The following is a 16,675-nucleotide window of genomic DNA, read 5'->3' as shown; positions in this document are numbered from 1 at the left end:
AGGGGCTGCTCCAACTGCCATACATTATTTTAAATTATTCTTTTATGATTTGTATTTATTTATTTATATATTTGTGTGTGTGTGTGTGTGTGTGTGTGTGTGTGTGTGTGTGTGTGTGTGTGTAATGCCTGCACTTGTGTGGGTATGGAGACAGAAGTTGACATCAATTCAATGACTTTCCATTTTATTTATCAAATCAGGGACTCCCTGGGAGTATGACACTTTTGCTACTGCAGGTAGCCAGCTGGATCCAGGATACTGTCTCCTGAATGCTTAGGTTATCAGTGGCTTGCCTTGTGGGGGTACAGGTGCGGTGTAGGGTCTTCAGGTTTGCACATTCATCATTTTACCCACTAAGCCATTTATCCAGGCTCATAAAAGTTACTTTTTTTTATTAGATCTGATCAAAGGAGTCTCTTTTTAATTCCCATAGCTTTTGAGAGCAGTTGAGTCATTTTAAGTTAACTGTGAATCATTGAACAAATTCAGGATTAGATTAAAACAAACAAACTTTAATTCTACTAAGGATTTTGACCTTAATTAAAGTTTGTTCCTTGAGCAAGAAACTCTGCCTTTTACTTTCTGTTACACATAACATTTGAATTGTGTGTGGCATCTCAAATAGATATGTAAGATATGTCTTTTGGAAGAGGGCATCTTATAATGGCAGATAAAACCAGTTTTTTGTTTTTGTTTTTGTTTTTGTTTTTTTTTGGTGTCAACATATAGACAACTCACACTTACCAACACACAGCTGCAGTTACTGTAATTACTAAGTGGCAGCTGATGCATTTACTCTGAGAAGAAAATAACACAATTTTAAGACAGAAGTTCAGTTTAGTTTAGGCTGTCCTTTTATGTCAACCATTTGTCTTAAATACAATATATTTTGACTTTTAAAAAATGAGCAAGGCAATAATTCATTTTAGAAATTCTGATATAATGAATGAAACGCATGAAGTTTTATCGAAGTACAAATTTTGAATAATTTTTATTTTATCAAATTCTGATTTTATTCCCTCCCCATGTCCTGTCAGAGGAACTTTTAGAAGTCTGTAGACTAACATTTTAGTACTTCACTCACCTGGGGAAATATGCGGAGCCTCCAGGTTTCATTAACTATTTAAGAGAGTCCTAGATTTAGTTCAAAAGCAGGGGCCATGTAGTTAACCAGGGCAAATGGAGTTCTTAGTTGGTCTAATTAATAAAACACTGGAGTCATATATAGAGGAAAATGCTGAGAGATCAGAGAGAAGGAGAAAGCCAAAGCCACTTTTACCTCCTTAGTTGCTCAGCAGAAAAGAGAGCCAGTTCTTGTTTCTTTCCACTTATACGCTCCCTTTGTCAAGCCATTTCACTTCCTGTCTGTCTGTACAGACCCCCAGACTTCTATGGTTAGCTAGTGGCAAGCACCGCCGTCTGATCTTCATGCAAACTTTATTTGTACAAGCAAAATATCACTACACACAATTCCATGTACCACAGAGTGGGCAGAATAAGGGAATGATTAAAGTGAAGAAGAGTATCATGATCAATGACACATTCGTTTAGATTAACCAAAGTTTTAGTATTGCTTCTCCCCAGTTATGCCTGAATTAAAGGGTATTTTGAAGAATTTAGCTGAGATATGCTTAAACATAGTAGAAATTAAATAGGAATGACAGCATATTGAAATGCAGTATTTGGTATTTTGTACTATCAAATAGAATGGTTTAAACAGACACTAAATTCAGCAGTAATAGCTAGTAGCAAACAAATTTTATCTAGTTCATTTAAACCATCCATGAGTCCTGTGGGGTCAGTTTTATTATTACAAAATTCCCGGTACCACCCCCTCTTCTTCTTAAGGTGCTGGGAGTTGAACCCAGGCACTTAATATGGTAGACCACTGCTCTACCACTCAGGTGCATCCTAGCCTTCATTCTGCGACAATTTCATTCCTCTGTGTAAAATAATAAGTTTTATATTAAAATACTGTTTCAGCTTTCATTCAGTCTCTTGGATTTTCAAGAAAAATTTTCTCTGCTTTGCATTTGCCTTTATTATTTTTATAAACCATTACCTGTATAAATCTACTCATTCATGTAATTTAACAATCACAGCATGCATTCTTGGTAAAATTTAATCTTAGAAAATGAAATATTTGTGCTTTGAATGAGTTTATCAGAAACTTTTGGTTTTGGGGTAACATGCTATTTGATAGTAACTTATTTCATGAACTTTTAGTATTTCATGAATTACTTTTTACGTTCCATAAAAATGGTACAGCCTTATTAAGTATATGGTAGTTTATAGGTAAAATCTCATTTTAATGAGCTCAAAGGACAGAAAAATGTCATTAAGGTGGGAGAATATTGATTCCTAAATATCACAATATATTGAAAAATGTGTCAAACCTTACTAAAAATATTTTCCACTTTATACACGGATATTCAAATAAAGGTCATCTTCTCTCATTTATGCAGCTCACATATTCTTGTTGCTATGCTTGGAGGTGTTGCTATGCTTGGAGTGACTCAGATGCTGCTCAGTACCAGGCATAGATTTTAGGAGAAAGAGAGACTTAAATCTCGCTTGTGGTCCAGATCTGCTTCCAGAGGACAAGCCCAGAGCTTGAGGAGTTACAGGACAGTTGTACACAACAGAGGCAAGAAATGCCATTCTACCAATAACTTTCATGTGTTCTTCCTCATGTTGGGATGAGCTTCAGCAGTATATTTGTGTGTGAAAAGGGCTGAGGGAGGAGAGGAAGTTACAACCAGGTTCTGTTCCAGTAGAACGGAGAGGACAGAACTAATTCTATGTCTTATATTCATAAGAAGATAGATTTTCATGCAATTTTAAAGTTTCTCCAACGTGGGTTCCGAGGAAATGGGCCTGTAGACACCAACAAAGGGCTGATGGTACTTGGTGGTTTTGGTGTTTCGTCTTTAGAAAGCAGAATTACTTTCTCCAAAACTGGCTAGCATGGCTGGGTCCTCTATAGTCATTTGTCTTTCAGACATTCACATTGTCACTCTGTAGTCTTCACTCTTTTAGTTCCTATATAACCTAATTGTAAGAAAGGAACAATTGCACATCTTTTGACAGCACTTAGAGGCTGAGGCAGGAAGGCCATGAGGTTGAGCCCACTTTGGGCTGTAATGAGACCCTATAAAACAAACAACACACACCCCAAAATAAAACCAACTAACCAAAAGTATAACTAACAGAATTTCTTTGATGTTAAAAATGTAACTTAACTGAAAACATACTCTACTATTTTTATAAAAATTTATAGTTATATTTAATTAACAAATAATTTATATTTATGAATAATGGTGTGATGTCTCATCTGTGCATACAAAACAAAAACTTTGATAAAATAAATGAACATAATATATATCTTCCTACCAAATCACATTTATTGTATGTGATAAGAATTTAAAAAATAGACTTTAGTAGTTTTGAGGAGCATGCTATTTGTAGCTATAGCCCTAGGCAGTGAAGCTGATGACTCATACTCTCAGCCTGAATGAAGATTCACTGTAGCCTTGCTTTAACATTGTCTTTATCCTCCCTTTGCTGGGCCCACTCCTATCATCTCTAGCCTCCATGAGTGAGATTGATGACTATCTTATATGCCATCCTAGAGCCTCCATCCAGTAGCTGATGGAAGCAGAAACAGACACCACAGCTAAACACTGAGCCAAACTCCTGGAATCCAGTTGCAGAGAGGGAGGAGTGATGAGCAAAGGGGTCAAGACAAGGCTGGAGAAACCCACAGAAACTGCTGACCTGCACAAGAGGGAGCTCATGAACTCCAGTCTGATAGCTGGGAAACCAGCATAGGACCAACCCAGACTCCCTGAATGTGGTGTTAGTTGGGAGGACTGAGCAGTCTATGGGGCTTCTGGTAGTGGATCAGTATTTATCTCTAGTATAAGAATGGACTTTGGGAGCCCAATCTACACAGACACACGAGGGAGGGTCTAGGCCCTACTCCAAATGATATGGCAGACTTTGAAGACTTCACGTGGAAATCCTCACTCCCTAGGGAGAAGGAGATGGGATGGGGGTTGGTCGGGAGATCAGGGGAGGGCAGGAGGGTTCGGGAACTGGGATTGACATGCAAAACAAGCTTGTTTCAAGTTTAAATAAAATAAAAAAATTATTTAAAAATAAGGCACAATAAAAAATATTGCTAAGAAAAGTGTAAAATACTAACAAGTTGTAAAGAGCTGACTACCAGACAAAAGGAGTGAAGTACAGGAACCAATGACAAAGAGATAATGTTAACAAGCTCTCTAAAGAATTCTGGAAGCAAAGTATTTCCATTCTCTACTCCCGTGAGTCATGTTACACTATTCTTTTAATATAAATTTTCTTTAAGAAAAATCTGCATTGTTTTTTATTTTGTTGTAAGGAAGCATACATATCAACAATGATTCATGCTTAAATAAAATATGGATTGAACAAACAACAAATACTGTCTAATGTTGAAGAATTTTTGGTATCATGTGATAGAGCTTATACTATTAAGACAAGAAGAAAAACAGGAAGTACCCTACTATGTGAGCTGAAATGCAAAGGATGTGTGCCACATTGCTCAAAAGTACCATTTCTTGGTGTCAGGATTTAATTTCACTAACATCCCTCATATTTATATTTTCAGGCAAATCTATTATCATCATCTTCTACAGCCTCTGAGAGTCAACTGGTATGTATCTTGTTCTAGGGTATATAACTCTTTTGAATTTTCTTATTTCTCAAGATAACTTCAGCTGAAAGAAAGTTAAGGGATAATATGTTTGCTCACTTATCTAACAAAATTTATTGATGTTTTAGTAAAGCCACAAGATGGCTGATTTTTAGTCAACTAATACATAAAATTTATAGACCAAACTACCCCTAACTCTGAGCAGTGATGTTGCAAGAGATTGAACTGAGTAAGAAGAAAATGTGATTTGATTTTACAAAGGAGATCACTTCTTAATGAGAATGTTCAAAAAATACTTCAAGGAGATCAAAACAGATAAAATGTGTAGCTTCTAGATATGTGGGAATGAAGGAGACTATCTCCTTTGTAAATTCAACAGGACAACCAGAATCTTAAGTAATACACTACCCAAACCCTCCAGGATAGAAGCAATGCTTGCAGACACAGTGAGTGAAGTGGTAACCATTGAAACAAACATTGCAGTTACAGTATAAAGTTGACAAGTTCCCACTTTAGATCAGGAAATATTACAGTGCTTTTAAGTTTTAAAATAATTTCATTTGTTTCGTGAGAAGCAATGTTTGGAAGTCAACAGTGGTTTGACCATGCTCATGTGGAAATTCATTCACCCTAGTATACAAAAGATATATTTTAGGTGTTGATTGATAAAAAGCATGCTTAGGGATTTGTAAGCTATACACATGGTATTAAAATTCAATTTCAAAGGAATACACATTTAAGTATCAGTTTCATAAAATGAGGTATAGTATGGACAAGTTATAAATAAAATAAACCCACTTTATCTATCAAAGTATCCTGCATTTCTGTGTTTATGTTCCCTAAAAGAAATGAAAAACATTGCTTTGACTTAGTGAAGATGTTTTTGCATTTAATTTAGACCAGTTTTTCAAGGAGTCCAAAGCATGTCTTAACTAAGTTTTAATTTGTGATTTCTTCTGAGGTATAGGTGCTTTTATGATAATTTTATCAAGCATATCATAATAGTATTGGAATGACATAATCATTCAGTCAAATCACTTTGATTTCACCTTATGACATTTATCCTATATTTAAGATTTCCCCAAACAGAGTAAACCAAAAAAGAAATATATACACATAGTATCTTATTTTTAGTGACATTGTTTCTGATTGTTAATTTTTCATTTTAATAAAAATGTTACCATCATATTTCATGATCAACATTCTTGGGATTCAGTGCAGAAAATGGGAGTATATAGGCACAATTTTGAAAACTGAAATTACTATATATATATATATATATATATATGTGTGTGTGTGTGTGTGTGTGTATGTATGTATTGAGGATATAACAGATCAATTGCATATATATATATATGTCTATATGTGTATACATGTATTGTGTCTATCCATAATAATTCTTACAAAATGATATATATTAGAGTTAAATTATATAAATAAATCTATCACATAGGAATACAATAAGCAGTTATTGTGACAATTACTTGACTCACCTATAGGACAGAAATATTGTAAGATTATTTAAGTGAAAATATGTGACAAATTGTCATATTGACACAAGTTTAATATCAATCACAAGTGTAGAGATCTGACTTTTGAACGATGAAGTAATTTCATGCTGTAAAATTTTCAAGCTGGCCCATCTACTTACTTGTTGTCATTACAAGTATGCATCTCTAAAAGTCATGAGTTGAACTCTTAAAATATTTGCATTCTGGATTTCGGGTCTAGCTCAATGGTGATGTACTTGTCTAGCATCCACAAGACTCATGTCCATTCCACAGTGCTTCAAAACACAAACTCTGTGTGTGTGTGTGTGTGTGTGTGTGTGTGTGTGTGTGTGTGTTTATGTGTGTTTTCATTGCTTTTTTCTAGGGGCCAAATAATGTAATATTGAACTTGAGAAACTATGTTGGGGACTCTTATGAGACTCACCCACAATATTAGCTTCTCCTCTACTAACCACCAGCACAATAGTTAACAACTGGGAAGGAATCTCCCATTCTAAGTGGAGGTTGGAATAAGTACTGTGCCAGCCTGAAGGGATTTTTTTTTATGAGATTCATATAGCAGCACAAGCTATTTTCAGAATGGTCCTGTAGAAAATGAAGATATTATTATTATACTCCAAAGCCCTAGATTATCAAAAGATATGAGAATCCATTTTTACAGGCAGTGAAGTGGAAGCTGCAAGAGTTTAATTAGATCATCTAAGATCATAGCATTAATGTTTATCCTTGTTCCTTGTGTGGTTTTCAAAGGGAATCATTGTTACTGATTTTTAGCAGTTCAGGAGGCTTAAGAAACCTCTGTTGAGTGAATTGGGAAATAGGTCTGTAGAGAGCTGTTATCTCCATTGACCACCTCCATGGTCTGGCTCATCCTGAAATTTTGCATTGTCTGTTAAATATGATGACTTAATGAAGAGGTGCAGACAGGGTAAGTGCAGATGGAGTAGGGGGAACAGGGCCACTGCAGCAAACTAGTTAGTGCTTCCTGTGGCACATCAAAAGGAACAAGAATTGGAAAATGCTGGCTGTCAGTTTGAAGCTTTGACGAAGCTCTCCTAATTCTGGAACTGGGCCATCTCAGTATTAACTAAGACGGCTTTGTCCTTGTTTCTCTGCTTGGGAAACAGTTGAGTTTGGACAAGATGGGTAAGATCTGTTGATTTGTTTGTTTACTTTTATTTCTTGAGGTGAGCTGGGTTAGATGACAGCTGGTTCATTTGCTTCTGTAATTCTATGCCATTGCAAAGCATCCAGTGTTGTTCAGGATGGGCTGCTGAATGTGCAGTGGAGACCAAAAGAGGTTTAGGAAATAAGGCACATGGCCCCATAGAAGTAAAAGCAAAGGCAACTTACTGGAACAGAATAAAGAAGAACTTTAAGCAGGGGGTTACTTTGTCTCTGGTTCTGAGTGCCAGCTGCTGTGCCTTGCTTTACTGGGCATGACTCAGCTTTCTGAGGGCCCTTAAGTCTCTGTTGTTTAGAAAGGCTTTTGTGTAGAACTGATGTCTTCTTTGAGCTCAAAGGCAGTTTCTCCTTGACCAGTTTTCCTTGACACAGCATACTTAGGAGGTACAACATTCATCATGTACGCCTCCTGAGCTGTGACTCATGCTATTGTCTTTTCATTTCCAACAAAATAGTTCAATCTGTATTGTGTATGTTCCACAAAACAGTCCTTAAGCCACAGGATGCGCTTTATAATTATTGAAGCCCTGTGTTTAGTTTTATATGGCGGGTTATGGTGATTATAAAACTTTAAAAAAAACCCATTAAGTAGTTATCCTTATGATTTGTCTAGGTTATTTACAGTTGACATTGTGTATAAATTCAAAATTCTTTTATTTTTTCTTTATAAAATTCTGTCATGCTTCTTATCCCATTAGACCCCCATAATCACCTTGTGCCATCCCAGTGGTCTCATAGAATAAAAATGAACTGCTTTACATTAGGTTTATCATATTCTAGAAGATTTTGAGATCTGAGGTATTTATTTGAAGGGAAAATGGGCATAAGTATTAGACTCAAGTATATAATATTGCTAATGGACCAGAGTCAGGTACCATTCACTGATTCAATGAATGAATTGTTACATAAATAAATTAGATAATGCTTCTTTTATCTATAATTTTATATTGTAGATAATTTTGGATTCTTACAAGATTTTTTGCAACAAAGTTTCTAAAGGAACAAATCAACTTCTGAATGTTGAAAAGACAGAAGCAAACAGAAACAAATAGCAATCAGGTCACTAAAATGTTTTGATCCATCAAGTCAGTTGAGGTTTTAGCAGGTTCACAGTATTTGCTATGTTCTACACTATTCCTTTTTGCTGTTGTGAGGAGATTATGATTCGAAAACATGAGATAATAGACTTGAAAACTGGTTCCTGTTTATGTTTCTTTCCCCATCATATCACTGTATAATTTATTATTGTAGCTACAGACAACCTATCATCTTATTTGTTGAAATTACTAATTTAGGAAAGATTTTGCTCTAAGAAGCCATCATTTTAAAATGTTGGCAACAAATTTGCTAGGTCATTGCTAGCAGTAAATCTCCAGCATTGGTCTATAGCCAGAGGTAGTATCAACTTGCTGTCACAAAATTATGATTAAGTTCTTAAGGCTGAAGAAAATCCAATTTTATGTGCTCTAATAACTGTTCAAGTAAAAATTTACATGTGATAGATTGTAAACACAAATAAATAGCAGCCTTAGATTAATGTCTTTCAGCAAACCCCAACCCCCAAATAATCATGATAGGGAAAACCCATAACTATTCTTTCTATCTCTCTGGCCTGAAGCTCACTAATTAGGCTAAACTGATTGGACAGCAAGCTCCAGGGATCCTCCTGTCTCCACATCCTTTAACTTGGATTATAAGTGTGTAGGCAATGATAATGACAATTTCATGTGGGTTTTGGAGAGTCAATTTCAGGTCTTCTGAGATCTCTGTCCTCATGGAGCTTGTGTTGTAGTAGATAGAGCCCAATAACAAACACATATGCAAATGTATGATGGTGGCACATGTTACATGCAGGGTGGTGGGTGGTAGAGATGAACATTTTGTATGCATGATCAGGAAACATTGATCTGGTAATGTTTGAGCATCTACTTGAAATGAAACCCACATATACTACAGAGTAAGTGAAAACTCCTGGAGGAGGTTCACAGTGTGGGGAGTTCCAACAGGGAGCCTGAGTGGATGTACAGGTATGAGAGGTATAGCAGCAGAAGACAAGATAGAAAGGGAGAAGCTAGTTGAATACAGGGATGATCAAGCATTGCAGAGATCTTTGCAATGAGAATGGCAAAGGTACCTTTGAAAGATCAGTTGACATGATTTGATATGGAACTGAGTGGCATTATTCGGAAGTTGAGCGACATGATGTGATTTATACTATAGTACTTGGTGGATTGCTTGACTACATTGTCGATCCTCAGTTATGAGTTGTATCCATGGCCATAGACAACTACAGTTTTCGTAGAGGTCTCATTTGATAGAATAGGCCCTAATAGCCACTGATAGATGTGTTTTCAGAGTTTCTCAGTCCTCTCAATCACATCAGCTAATTCTCCATCTGGAGAATCTCTTCTTCCCATGTTCTGGGTATTAACTGTGTGAAAAGGTCCTTTCAATTTTTCCACTTATTCCAGACACAAATTTACAGAATCTCAGTTTCTGATGTAACTGTAGCAACATGTGTGTCTGTCTGTCTAGTCTGGTTATTCTATGGGGTCTACAAGTGACGAGAGGCCTTCTGTGGATGGATTAAGTTGTTGGACACTGACAGTTTTATAGTAACTCACTTTTTATGAACTCTTCTAATGTGATTCATCTAATTTTCTTCATATTTGTTTACACACAGACTTAGCAAATTAGATTTACAAAAATGAAGGAAATCCTTCAAGAGAACTCTTGCTTGATGTTTAACGATAATGGATTACTTCAAACAAAGTGAAAACAGAGATGGGAAATGTGTAAAGCATGGCCTGCTCTTCTTCTATGGGAGACATTATAAACAAATGTGTCTGGAATGGCGAAGCTAGCCCCAGCTGAGAAACTCATTTGAGAAGCTCTGGTCTAATGTCGCATAGCTTGTATTTTGCACACACATTATCTAGGGACCTTTTAGTGTCCTGCAGTTCATATGTCAAGGATGGCTCTAAGGTCAGTCAGTCCCCTGTGATAGGTTCTCAGGTGATGCTTGTCTATGGGCTGAAGGGTGAGATGTCCTTTGTATACTGTGAATATGTTTCTCATATTGGTTGATGAATAAAAATATCTTGGCTAATGGACAGGCAAGATGTAGCCAGACAGGATGTATAGGCAGGGTTACCAACTAGGAGAATTCTGGGAAGAGGAACACAGAGAGTCTCCAGAGAGATGCCATAGAGCTACTAGGAAGATATGACTCCCAGGCATTCTCCAGTAAACCAAGACCACGTGGAGATAGATATATAGATTAATAAAAATGGGTTAATAATTAAGATGGAGATAGCCAATAAGCCTGAGCCATTGGGCAAACATTTTGTAATTAATATAAGCCACTGAGTGTTTATTTGGGTTTAAATGGCTATGGGACCAGGTGGAACAGAAACTTCCATCTATAATGGGCCCTATTCTGAGTGGCAAGGCATTAGGAGACTTCTTGGGTGGAACTATTAGTTTACTCTCTGCTGTAATTTCAGGTTGAGAAAATATCATCAAATGATGATATGACATAAACAATATATTAGAGAGAATAGAAAGAAAGCCATTGTGGAAGAGCCTCTGAGTGCCCACATTAGCTCTTGATGAATCACATATTTTACAGGCTTTCCAAAGTACACACTGAAACCACACGTGGATGATGATGGATTTGAGTACATTGAAATAAAGCTGATGTGGTGATATGGGGTGTCATTCCTGAAGAGACAGGGATGTTAGGAATATAAGGTGGCACTACACATTATGAAAGGACACAGCTAAGGATCAGAATTATAACACTTCAGGTGGCTTGTTATATCAAATGACTTTTCCAAGAATATAGTCTGATACCTGCATTTCAGAAATGTATGTTCTGATACCATCATCCTGCTATCATGCTTTGGGAATGGATTGTTAATCAAATCTAGAGAGTCAAAATTTTTGACTCATTGAGAGGTGGATAAAAGTGTGTGTGTCTGTGTGTGTCTTTGTGTCTCTCTGTATGTGTATAGAAAGAGGAGAGTGCATATATATGTACATATGTACACACACACACAAGAACTGGAAAACATGGGGTTTCATAATATTCCAGGAATATTTAGAAGATCTAGTGAGTTAAAAGGAAAATTACATAGAACAATTCAATGATGGTTCAAAAGCAGGTGGGTAGCATAAATGAAGAGACTAAATAAATTTTAGTTTGAAGTTATGGGGAAGCAGGTGTTTTAAAATGACCAAGTTTCTCTCTCCTGTTCTCTCTGCCTCCAAGGAACAGGGTCAATGAAAATTACAAACTTGATCATTGGACCATCTCACCCAGATTTAGATCTTGGCTCACATATTAACTGACTTTCTGTCTTAAAAGTTCTTACAGTGTTTGTGGAAAATCAGTGCATAACCCTAGTGCTCCCATGTAGATGCTCAATGGATTCACGGTGTCTAGAAGAATGAGGTATTCTTTAGCTCCCAAAATGGCCCACAGGGCTTTGAATCTGGCTGTGGCATGTGTAGAACAAGAACAGGAGGCCTGAGGCCACCTTCAATTTGATTTGTTGTGTACAATGACTAGAGTTTTAAACTGACCAATAGTGAGAGAGGTTGGAAGCTATGATAAAGCTACGATGGGGAACATGAACACTATCAAAGACAATCTCTGCCTGTTTTCCTGGTTTGCACTCATGGCTATGAAATATTGATAATTATACCAATCATGGCACAGAAGCAAAATTAAAAACAAAGAAAGTGGCAATTCACAATTTAAGACAGAGCAATCTGTCTGTGAAAACCAAGTTAGCAATGAGGAATGAGAATGACTCAAATATTTCAGATAGACAAAGTCTGAGATTCGGTTTTTAATAATAATGAAAAGTGGAGAAACTTACAGCACAGAGGAAACAGGAAATACGGCTCAGCAATCATCTAGATGTTAGAAGGCACACAGAAAGTAAAGAACAGAAAGTTGGGTGGAGGAGCAATATGAGGCAACTGACTGTGATACCAAATGTATTGCACTTAAGATTTTACACCTTGCTAAGTTTCCTTCCTTTTTTTCTAATTTTTCATTATTTAAAAATTTTAGTTTATCTTTCTTTCTCTCTCTGTCTCTCTGTCTCTGTCTCTGTCTCTGTCTCTCTCTCTCTCTCTCTGTGTGTGTGTGTGTGTGTGTGTGTGTTTGTGCATTACTGCAGAGAATAGAGGACAGCTGATGTTCGCCAGTTGTTAACGTCTATCATGTGTTTTGGGGGTTGAATTCAAGTTGTCTGGCTAAACAGTAACCCATTTTACTCTCTGACCCATCTCACTGGACACAGACAGTCTCTTTTCTGAACTCATCCTTGAAGGAGCTTACAAGTCAGATGGGCTCTCTGCCAATGTAACTCAAAGCATTTGCTTGCAATACAGGAGACAGCTGTGTTTCTCTGGCATGGAGATTCTCTACCCTATCAAATTCTGCTAGCAGAGTTCCCCTCTCTGTAGGCTGACACCTTGCTTATAGTCCTGAAGTTCCAGGTTGGTGTGAGTACCTGAAAGGTTGCTTTGATTCCCTGTATTGATTTTATGAAGAAAGTATAGGGATAGGAGAAGAAGCATCCTATGGAAGGGCATCCTATGGAAAGGAAGGACATGCATACAGCACAGTGTCATGGTCCTGCCATCAGGCAGTAGAATTGGAGATTGCCTGAGTGGTGCTCTTATGCTGTTCGCTTGAGGAATACTGTTCTCACACTTGTTAAATAACTGGACACTTTGGGCTCATGTTTTCTCTCTCTGGAGATAGATCAGCTTCTTAAATCAGAGCTATTTTTCAGCTTGGAGAAGGAAAACATTTTCGCAGTCTGTAGTTTCCCACTTGGAGAATACACGGAAAACAACTAGGGAAATAGCATCTGTAAAAAAAGTATTAGAAAGCAACATTTACTCAAGACTCAAAATACATCAAGTGCTTCATGGAACAGAGAGATATACGTAGACTCTTAAGGCTTAGCTTGGGAACACCAGGTTTGACTAGGCAGGGCTAATTTACAGTTTTCCAGTAGGGCTGGGGTTGAGAAGAATGATAGCAGAGAAACGCTCAAACAAAGACTGGCACAATTACTTTTTATTGGATTTTTACTTGGCATGGTTTCAAAACATATCAATCATTCTGTGATATTTGACAGTGTGACAAGATTTTACATTTTGTGAAACATTTAGAAAAAAAATTGCCCCAAGTGAAAGAAACCTCCTCTCTTATTGTCATTGACTACAATTTTATGAGTTCCCAGTGACTGATATGTTAGTTAAGGCTCTTCTGATACAAAGTCCATCAGATGGAACCTAGCGTACAAGGAGAGAACCTAGGGAACAAAAGGACAGGAAGCTCAGCTGCCTCATGAATTTCCTTTTTGGAATTCACTCTCATGGCTTTCCTCTTTGGATTGTGTCTTCACAAACTTTCTCCATTTCAGTAGTCTGTCCTTTTAAGTTAAATTAGGTCACGTTATAGCTCCCGCATTGACATAAAATAATTGCAGGTAACAGATGTCTCTATCACATTATTTTTTCCAGCTAGACCTTGTTCAGCCTTATATAATATAAGTATGGCTTAAACATAATATGGGTGGACTTTCCAAGGTCCTTGATCCCTATATATTGAATGTTGCAGAACAGGCACGCAAAAAGCCTTTATCAAAGGAAGGAAAGAGGAACATGTTTGGTGTGGTTTTACAATTTTATCATGATAGGAGATCTTTATGATTTAGTTGCTACCATAATCAATGGACTAATTGATTATAATTGGTTAACAATTATGTTGGTATTTAAGTTTAGTTACATTGGTAAAACAATCTAATTTCTAAGCTGTTTTATTCATTATTTTAAATTACTTCACATTTCATAAGAAAAATTTTGTGAGAGCATTTGGTAACAACAATAATTATATTTACTCATTTTAATAGTGTTTCCCCCCCCCCTCTATTTAAAAAACATTTCTCCTTCATGAAGACTAAGCCTGGAGTAATTCGCCCAGTACCTGTAAAATCCAAACTATTACTGAGAAAGGAGGAAGAAGTTTATGAACCTAATCCCTTCAGTAAATACCTTGAAGACAACAGTGGCCTATTTTCTGATCAGGTGAGTATACACATAAGAAAGTATTTTGTATTACAATGTGTGCCTGTATAAAGGATTAATCACATATGGGCAAGGAAATATATTTAAGAGGTTTTATCCCTGATAATTGAAAATATCATTTTGTATACAAATAGAGATTCTTTGTTATTAAAGGGTGGTATTTTGAAGCATCTCATTTTTTTTTCTAAAAGAAAACACTATCTTCTACCAAGTGAAGGTACTGTGTGGGAACCTACACAATTCATCAAGAGACCTCAAGAGCATGTTGTTGATAGCCACATGGCACTGAATTATTATTTCGAGACAGCTTACCTTTGAGACTATATGATATTTCAGCTTTGCTAGACCTGACAAAAATCCCATTGTCCATATTCATATTAATAAAGTAGGTTTGAGGAGCGATGCAATTCTTCTAGCTAGAGAGCACTAATTACTTTGTAGGGCTCAAATCATTTCACTGCTGTTTATACAGAGTAAATACTCTGTTTGCATTATATGTACCATATGCTGGAGAAGGATGAAAGGAAAACTGTCAGTGGGGACTTTCTATAATAATGGAAAACCTGGCAATACACATACACATAATATAAAACTCCAGGTCCTAAAGATGGTTCATTAAGAGCACTCATTGCTGCTGCTGAGGACCCGGGTTCAGTTTCTAGCAACCACAAGGTGCTGACGACTATCTGAAACCATATTTCTGGAGATCAAATGTTTCCCATGGCTTCCTTGAGTACTGCACACACACAGTGCGCTTACATGATGCAGGACAAACACTCCTGTATATAAAGTAAAAGTAAATTAAATCCTTAAAAATCTATATAAAACTTCATTTTGCCACCAAAGAGGACTTGTACATCTCTGTTTGTTTTATGAAATACAACAAATAGGCACAGGCTGTACATTTTTTAATCTTAAACATTAAGTGTATAAACAATGAAAATTAAATGCTGGACTCAATCATCATATTTTATAATCTGCAATGAATAGGTTTATAAAAGAACATAAATATAATATCACCTTTAATATTTAATTTAAAAGTGACAGCCAGTAAGATACTTAAAATGGTAAATTACATTTTATATTTGTTTATAAGGAATGTTTCACATGCCATGTGTGAGCTCCATGACCCTGGAAAGATTGTTTTCCTCTAGCTTCAGTTTCTTCATATGTAATCTATGAGGATCAACTCCTTTAATGGATCTTTAAACTGCAAGATTTGTGCTAGTTTTAGTGATTGATTAACCCTGAATGGCTCTTAAGTCTTTCTGTAGCCTTGAAAAGAGTCATCATATATGTTTTCTCATGGGAAACCATTGATTTCCCTTATATAATGCGGTGGAGACAGCCGAAGACTGTCTAGCTGAGAGGCTGAGGTGGTAGGACCTCCTGATGCATGAGTTCAAGGCCAGACTGGATTGCACAGCGAGGTTTCATAGTAAAACATTTCCCAGTTACTTTTGTTCACCCTGTGAAACTTATAAAGAGGTATAGAGACAGTTTATTTTCATTTTGGGGAATAAACTTTTTGGTATGTAATTTATCATGGTTAATGCTATACTGTGCAGAAATAGACATTTCTGTTAGGAAACCAGATTTTTTTTTGTCAATAAAAGCACATATAAAATACCTATTGTTTGTTCAACACTAATATTTTTGAAGATTAATGTGATTTTTTGGATTAGGAATTCATTGTAGAAAGGTCATTAGAATATAATGTAGTATTTATACAGAAATGGACTACAGTTGTTAAACTTCACATATTATAATCCAGGCAAAATGTTTCTCAGTATTTGAACAACTGCTCTAAAATAAAGTTCTTTACTTTTTATATAATCTTAAAAGAATTTTTCTTCAAGAAAGCTCCCTTGTAGCATATCATATTAATTTGTTTGTAATTTATCACCCTCATTGTCTTGTGGAATGGTGAATTCCATTTATAGTTCAGGAGATTCTTGTCACTAAAAAGAATTGCCATTTTCTTTTTTCATCATTATCTTGTGGTTATACAAGTCTAAAGTTTTGTTTTTGTTATAACTTAGACCTGAGTATTTCCAGATAATTGGATGAAATTGTCTGTTTTTCAAATATTTGTGTGCTACAGGCATAATTGTGTTCATATGATCTTTAATTAATTCTCTCATATATCCTTATTTGAGGGCAG

General features: G+C 36.2%; 1 protein-coding gene across 16 annotated transcripts in view; it reads left to right on the top strand.

The window, feature by feature from the left end:
- Mlip (muscular LMNA interacting protein) overlaps positions 1–16,675 on the top strand; it is a 231,115-nt gene that overhangs the window by 159,697 nt on the left and 54,743 nt on the right. For all 16 annotated transcript variants that reach the window (XM_051197991.1, XM_051197980.1, XM_051197984.1 and 13 more), the window contains 2 exons: positions 4,655–4,699; positions 14,383–14,511. In XM_051197991.1, coding sequence (XP_051053948.1) covers positions 4,655–4,699; positions 14,383–14,511 — 174 coding nt within the window. The remainder of the gene's footprint in view (positions 1–4,654; positions 4,700–14,382; positions 14,512–16,675) is intronic.

Source organism: Phodopus roborovskii, unplaced genomic scaffold (genome assembly GCF_943737965.1).
Source record: "Phodopus roborovskii unplaced genomic scaffold, PHOROB, whole genome shotgun sequence".
In the NCBI taxonomy this organism is placed as follows: domain Eukaryota; kingdom Metazoa; phylum Chordata; class Mammalia; order Rodentia; family Cricetidae; genus Phodopus; species Phodopus roborovskii.
The sequence above is the reverse complement of the archived record's forward strand: the minus strand, read 5'-3'. Positions and strand labels throughout refer to the sequence as shown.